The sequence below is a fragment of the Macadamia integrifolia genome, chromosome 14, assembly GCF_013358625.1.
Source record: "Macadamia integrifolia cultivar HAES 741 chromosome 14, SCU_Mint_v3, whole genome shotgun sequence".
Lineage (NCBI taxonomy): Eukaryota > Viridiplantae > Streptophyta > Magnoliopsida > Proteales > Proteaceae > Macadamia > Macadamia integrifolia.
The window spans coordinates 27683545-27691708 of NC_056570.1; the positions used below are offsets into that span (position 1 = coordinate 27683545).

Genomic DNA, 8164 nt, shown 5'->3' on the forward strand with positions numbered 1-8164 from the left:
ATGGATTGATTTAAAATAAAAATCATAATTTTTTGATCAATTGTTTAGCAATAAATTTTGGTAAAAAATATGTTCCTGGTTGGGCCAATGAGAGAACGCACATGGGCATCCATAGAGGGTTGAGTTTTAGTATTTCTTAGTGGTGGGTGAGTCATTTCAACCCCCACCCCCTCTCCCATCCTTATTGGTTATCTTAACCATGCATTGAGATTGGATCACTTAGTCGAACGGGTGTGCATCCAACACCTCTCCCTTTTGCTTACAAATATGCTCATCTTCACCCATGTAACGATAGAAAGTGGGGGACTAATGTTGAATGCTCAACCGTATAATCAGGTGATCATACAAACAGCTGATCCATTCTCCCATGCACCTATTCGGAAATGCTACTCACGCAACAAACCCAAGCCCATATCAATCAACAGCGTCATCATCGGACCAATTCAAAAGCCCAGATCCCCATGCCCTCTCTTCATCCATCCAATTGCAACAATAATAACAATAACAACAATAGTATCCTGGCTACATAGATCCAAACAACAAAAGTAAGAAAAACCGTATTTCAGCAAATAACATTTGTGGATTCCCTTCTTCAAGATTCTTAATTTTATTGCCACGAATAGAAAGAAAAAAGTGCTACAGAAAACACAAACCATTGAGATGGACTTGGACAAGTTACCATGCCCCTCCCAAACGCAATCGTTGGTTTTTCTTTCTCTCCTCACATGGTTTCAAATAAACAGTTCTTTTAACACAAAAATCACTAACACAATCCCACAAGCTATTGCCTAACTTTCTTTTGAATTTTTCTTTTAATAAGTTAAATAATAATAATAATAATAGTAATAATAAGGAAGAAGAAGAATTGTAACAACTCAAAACTTGTTGCTATACCAGAAGACACCTTTGTCCTCTGTAGCATCATCTGGCTCCACATACGCACACTCTCTGGCTTCCCTCCAGAGAGCCTTGTAGATAGGAGTCCCATCAAACTGGTAGTATTCTCCAAGTACGGGCTTGATAGCTTTGGTCGCTTCCATTGCATTGTAATGAGGCATCGTGGAGAACAGATGGTGAGCCACGTGAGTGTCTGTGATGTTATGGAACACCTTATTCAACAACCCATAGTCCCTGTCCATCGTCGCCAATGCTCCTCTCAACCAGTCCCATTCCGAAGAGTCGTAGTGGGGCAGCGCAGGGTGGGTGTGCTGCAAGTAAGTTATCAATACCAAGAACCCATTCACGATCAACAATGGCACTCCATAAACGCAGACCACCCAAGCCAAGCCTTTGGCAGCCACGAGGCGGAAAAGCCCGTACGAGACGGCGAGAACACCAGCGTCGGAGATGTAGATCTGGAGGCGTTCACGTTCGGAGTAGATGGGGCCGTGAGGGTCGTAGTGGCAGGCAAAACGGTCGTAGTGGCGGCCGGAAACGTTGAAGGCCAAGTAAAGAGGCCAGCCGAGGGTTAGTGTGATGGTGAGGGAGAGGACACGGCCAAGTGGGTTGTTGAGGTATTTGGAATACCAAGCGAGGCTGGACTTGGGCTTAGGGACGAACACCTCATCCCGCTCAAGGGAACCGGTGTTGGAGTGGTGGCGGCGGTGGCTGTATTTCCAGGAGAAGTAAGGGACGAGGAGACAAGAATGGAGGATGAGACCCACGGTGTCGTCAAGCCATTGGTAATCGCTGAAGGCGTGGTGGCCGCACTCATGGGCTATAACCCAGATGCCCGTGAGGACGCAGCCTTGGATTGCCCAGTAAATGGGCCAGGCGACAAGGGAGAGATGAGTTGGGAGGCGGTGGAAGAAGGTGGTGGCGATGTAGTAGAGGATGGAGACGATGGTTAGGTCATAGACCACGTAGGAGAAGGAACGCAGGACAGAGCGTCTGAAGCAATGGGGTGGGATGGCTCTTTTGATTTCGCCTAATGTGAAGGGGGGTTTCGAGTATGGGACTCTCCGAAGGACCTCGTGTTTCAGTTCTTCTCCTTCCTTCTTCCTTGGTGTGGAGACGTCGAGCCTTCGACCTCCGGCGCCCATTTTTTGCTGGTTTGGGAGATGGAGAGACTCTCTGCAGGATAGAAATGAAGAGGAATGGCTCGTTGGTTCCTTAAATCAATCCGAAAATAAATGGTCGTTCAGCATATTTAAAGCAAAGAAAATAGAGAATGGGACCCAATTTCTGATGGGCGTATGACGGTATGAGCTGTCTCCACTTACAGATTTTGCGTAATAAAGGACCTGAATCAAAGCTCAGTTCCTCATTGACTGCCCAATGGGGCCAGAGCCAGAAATGGTAATCAGGTCCCAAACTCCGAGATTTAAATTTTTCACTTTATTTTGTATTCATTTCAAATTATACAATGACATAACATGGGACAATGATTATAATATTTTTTTTTTTTAAATTTAAAAATTTCACTATTCTTCTTTTCATGTTTTTCTTGCAATCAAACAGAGCTAAATGAAAACTCAAAATGAAGCCATTTCATTTCTTGACCATACAATACAACTTTAATCATTATAGTCTATACCAAACTTTGTGTCTACGACCAAATTGAACCAAATTTCATTTCTTGACCCTACAATGTAACCTTAATCATTATAACCCATACTCCTATAATGCAACCTTTATCATTATAAACCATACCGAACTTTGTGTCTGAACCAATTTTAACCAAATTTCAATTTTTTAACCCTACAATGCAACATCAATCATTATATAGCCCACACCAAACTTCGTGTGCAACCTTAATCATTGTAACCCATACCAAACTTCGTGTATGAAACCAATTTGAACCAATGACTAGACCTTTTCTCCTTCTCATAAATACTAATAGCTGCATATAAAGTTAATAGTCTCAATACAAAAAATATTAAGTTTCAATGGATTGTTTTGGGGTAGATTAGAATGTAAACAACAAATATTATTTCTTTACTTTCTATGTCGATAATATTTGATGAATAATTCAAGCACAAGAATTTAAATATTCACATGAAGTTTTTAGATTTTTCTCTTCATCAGAGGTGATGTGATATCACGATTGAATTCTAAGTCATCATAATCCCCACTTTCTTGCGCAAGCACTTGTTATAAGTGACTCGTGACATTTGCCACCCACATTCGGATCTGGACCCTCTCTAATGTTGCACCCCAATACACATTGGACAGCTGGCAACAACCGAACATACATCCATGACTGTCGGATACAAACCAGCCACAGTGGCCGCACATGAAAAGATCTGGCTCCCCCACTTTCACTTCTCCATCTTCCCCAAGTTCCCAATCCTCCCTCAGGACCCACCACAACTTGGCCAAAAAAAAATAACAATATGTCATTCACATGACCCCGGCATAAAAAAAGCTTTTGACAAAACAATATTTTTTGGGGATTTAATTTAATTAAATAAACAATCCTTAGCAACAACCCCTCATCAAAATATTCTTGGTCAAAGCGTTTTTATTGCATATTAAAACCATGAAAAGCCACCGACCATGTCAGTGGACAACGATCACAGACGTCATATGGGATACCATTTTTCTGGTTTTGGCATCAAGAACATAATTCAAACAAAAAACACAAAGGAGCCCATAATAAAGGAAAATTATTTCCAAGGCCAACTGGATAGGCTCGTGAGATGCTCATCGGAGATTCACATAAACACCCCCGTATCTTTGCTTCTATCATAATAATAATAGGGTCCAACATTGATATTTATGTGGGACCCACCGACTGATGAATCTAGGCCATGCATACCAGCACGATCACCGCCGTCTCCTCTGAACATTTTCCTTTCACTGAAAGGTGATGACCTCATCTCCATACTTTTTCTCCAATAAAGTGGCAGACCGGCAGCGGGAATACAGCCTCTGGCCCTATCACTATCAGACAACGCATCGCCAAGTATTTAGCTTCCCGAGGTGATAAGGCGGAAAAGATACGATACAAAACAGATGTACACTCTACTGTAAACAATAACCTTTAGATCTGATATGCTAATCGAACGAACATCCTTCTTAATCCAAAGTCACTATCTTAATTTGGAGGTACATGGCTGGAAAGAATCCTACACGTGCAGTGGATCCATTCCTGTTACCATCGACCCCTCTCTAACACACCCTAGTCTATAGACTCTGTACTTCCAGTACCCTAAATGGAAGGAGAGAACGTGACAATGTCTGCAATTTGGATCGGGTACAATTCCAAGAAGTACCATCTTCAAGGGTGAAACGTATATTAATACTAATGTAATGGTCCAGATCTGAAATGACTTTTCACTGATTTAAAGTTTTATTAGTTGTACCAGATCTGGACCATTGCATTGATATCAATATACATGTCACCCCTGAAGGTGATATTTCACTTAATTATACCAGATCGGAATTGCAAACGATTTTAACCCAAAAAAAAAGACATGCCATGAAGGCCCATACATAATGTGGTTTTTTTTTGTAATTTGAAATTAGTATTGATTTCGATCTGATTTTTAAAGTTGGAATCGATGCCTTATTGGCTTAGATGCGGTTTTGTTATTTTTATCTTGAATTCTTGATCTATTTTAAAAATTGATTTAATAATATTTGATGGTAATTTAAATTAGATTATTTTTTTCCCGATAGTTGCAAAAGATCAATCCAATTTGGAGGAAGATTAGGGTTTTTCGATTTTAGGGTTTCTAGATGAGTGTTCTTATCACAAGTTATGTGTTCCCAAGAAAACTCTATTATAATTTTTCCTCTAACATAATGAATCATCTTTACCTTGTTCTTCACCCGAGAAGGTAACACCACATCAATACGTAAACCTCATTAAATATTTGTGTCTTTTATAATTCTATTTGTTTCTCATCATTTTCTCTGGTTTCATTCTTATAGATTCGATTTGATTTTGATATCACAAAACCTTGGCCTAAAACATAATACGAAAAACTCATATCGGTTTTGATTGGTTCGACTCAGTTTCGATTTCCTCGGTTTGAGCTATTCTTACTTGAATACAAACAGAACAGAGAACGAATAGACCAAACTACCCCATATGATCAAGCGGCGAAACTAGTCGGTTCTGTCCCAGTCTATTCCCGCGGCACTCGAATCGAGCCGCCTACAGAAACCTAATGACGAGTGTAACCTAATATGAAAAGACTAAACTACCCCCCACACCTTGTAAATTGTTCCATGGTGGTGTGGAAAGAGTCGTAGTCTCTCCGGTCTGTTCAAACTTTTCATGAGTACCAAAAACGAAAATGGTTTCTGGTCCCCGATGGCATGCGAGCCTACTTTGAAGCCAAAAAAAGTACAGAGAAGTGATCTGATCCAAGGAAACAAAGATGGAAAGAGAGAGGACACCAATCTCCGTGTCCGGATAAAAATAAATGCAAATGCAAGATCCAGAGAGCTTAACAAACCTAGAAAATGGAAGCAAACTAATCAATTTATATAATTTAATTTTAGTTTTTTCTTTATTATTAAGCTACAGACTTTCACGGAAGATATTTTTCCAGAAGTGATTATTAAATAGAAACAGAGTAAGAGAGAAAGAGCAGAAAACGGAATAGATACAGTTGAAGGGGAAAAAAAAAAAAGGAGAAACGAATCAAACACAGCTGCCGCAACTAAAAGATCGAAAATTGAAGGATATTCGAGACACCAGACCTCAGATCCAGTTATGACAGAGGTCGATGTTTCATATATATCATCCATGAAAATCAAATTCGAGCTCAGAAATAGCGACGGAAGCAGAATCAACTCAATCAATCAGTAGAAAAATTCAAACCTATATTATGAGGAAATATATACAACTTTGGGGATTGCTGCTAACTACTGCCAGGGAACCGCCATCTGATAACTTCAAGATCATTTTTTTTTTTTGCAGAAAAAAGGAAAGGAAGCCTGCCATTGGCCCTAGATCTACCTTAAATACAACATTCATAGGCCGTTCTTCGGCTTGAACATAGAAACTTCATCGAACGATAAATGTCTGAAAAAAAGAGGAGAAAAAGAAGAATACCTCAACAGAAACCCTTCCGCCTTCCCGCCCTGCGAGAGATGAATATCTCTCTCTCTTGCTCGCTCGCTCGCTCTCCTTTTTTCCTTCCTTCTCCCTTTCGATTTATTGTTCTTTCACTCTTCTCCTGCTGCGCGAGTTTTCGATCTCTGGCTAATCTGTTCTCCTTCTCCCCTTCTGCATATAAGTCCGGTATTTAAGCAATTTTTTCCCTCCTCTGCCTCTGAATGCCCTAAGTGTGGGTCCCATAAGACATCACATATTGTAGTCGTACTTGGTTTGTCGCTGCGGTAATCCACGTTTCAGTCTTTTTTTTGGGGTAAAAATCCACGTTTCAGTCTTTTTTTTCTGGGTAAAAATCCACGTTTCCGTCAGTGATTGGAAGAGATAGCTGGATATACCAGGAGTCCAACCTAAGGTCTAAGTGTACATATTTGACGGTCGAGAATATCCGACCGTCCATATTCATCTCATCAGCTGTTTCTTATGCTCCTTACCAAAAAAACAAAAAAGCTGTTTCTTATGCTCTAGACAGCGTTGAATGACTCAACAAACAAAATATCTGGCTGCCTACATCGGTGACTTAAATTTGTTATTCTAATTACGAAACTACTCCCACAGTTTGTTTGAAAGGACGATGTAAATCCTTTTTTTTCGTGGTAAGAGTAACGATGTATAATTGAAAAAAAATTTGAAAATGAAATAATTCACTTCCTCCTTAGGGTTTATAAATATCTTTTTTGATTTTAGTAATTTTTAAAGTATTCTTTAAGATTTCATTTCTTTGATTGCTAGCTATGGTTTAAGGTATTAGTATCGAATTAGCTATATGAATCATATAGTATTGATATCAACTGAGATTGATCTTGATACCTAATCAATCTGAGATTAGGTATTGTATTGGTATCAGAGGTAAATTTATAATCTAAAAATAAATGAAAAATAAAGATAATATTAACCAATCTAGATTTATACAATCGATCCCAAATGGATATCTTATTATTATCAACCAAGACTAATAAGTAAATCATTGCTTCGAGTTACAACTCGAGTAGTAGCTAGATTACGATTATATAATTATACATCACCTAACATTATGCCTTTAAAACACGAAATTATTTGATGGTATGACAACACCTTTTTTGCTAGGAAGTCAATAGTTGATTTTTTTTTAGAATAAACTATGTAATATATATGATATAAATTTAAAAGATAATTATTGTATGTAGACATTCCTTTTAAAACTTAAGAATACCGTTGCGATCTCAGTAAAATGTCTTATACAATCATCATTATTTTAGTTAGATTAGATCGGAATTGACTTTGATGGATCTTAATTTTTGGCCGATATTGTATCGCTGAATTAGTATAAATGAATAATAAAATAAACTAAAAAAGAGGTTTTTAAATAAAAGCGAGGAACAGAAGGGTAATATCGTCCATTGGCCTACTTTTGTCAGACAGTGGTTCCGTCAAATCAACTATGCTTTAAGTTTAAGGCTGCTCTTAGCCCAATGCGGCAGTGAGTCAATGACACTTCTTCTTCCTCTTTTATTTAATTTTTTATCTTATTCAACTTTGAATTTTGAAGCCGCCATAAATTATGGGGGGACGAATTTTTCATCTTCTTGCGCATCGAGTGTTAACAAGTATACTTCGAAATTGACGGGCAAATTTCCATCACTGATTTTTTTTTTTTTTTTTCTAAAGCTGAGTTTGGAAACCAAGACAAGAAAAGAAAAAGAAAAAAAAACTTTTGAGTTAATAATTTTTGTTTGAATTTGATACGTCTTCATCAAATAGAGGGTTTTTATTTTTAAATTAAAAATTCTTTTTGGGAGTTGTGAAATTTTTTTTTTTGTTTCCTTTAAAATTTTCTTTCGAAAACACAAGAAAACATGAGAAAATATGAAAACATAATAAGAAAAAAAATGAATGATTATAAAATGATTTTCCTATGTGTCTATCTCTCTCTTAAAATTTAATTTTTGAATTTTTTTTTTCTTTTCTTCTCTTGATAACCAAACATACATACTCTTTTTATTTTCTCATCATTTCATCTCTTTTCATTTTTAGATTCCTTTTTCTTTTCTTTTGTTGACTACCAAACATAGCCTAAGAGAAAAATGAATGAAAAGAAAGGGAGGGGGGGGGTGG

The 8164-nt window shown here is 37.9% G+C and overlaps 1 protein-coding gene across 1 annotated transcript; it reads right to left on the reverse strand.

The window, feature by feature from the left end:
* Window positions 1-583: 583 nt before the first annotated feature.
* LOC122061917 (delta(12)-fatty-acid desaturase FAD2-like) lies at window positions 584-6183 on the reverse strand. The gene is made up of 2 exons (XM_042625481.1): window positions 6011-6183; window positions 584-2073 (listed from the first exon to the last, which is right to left on the reverse strand). Exon 2 carries the CDS (start codon window positions 2040-2042, stop codon window positions 876-878), a length of 1167 nt encoding a protein of 388 aa, XP_042481415.1. The 5' UTR covers window positions 2043-2073; window positions 6011-6183; the 3' UTR covers window positions 584-875.
* Window positions 6184-8164: the final 1981 nt, after the last annotated feature.

Coding starts and splice junctions, on each gene's coding strand:
- LOC122061917 (XM_042625481.1), bottom strand. CDS start 2,042: ATGGGCGCCGGAGGTCGAAGGCTCGACGTCTCCACACCAAGGAAGAAG.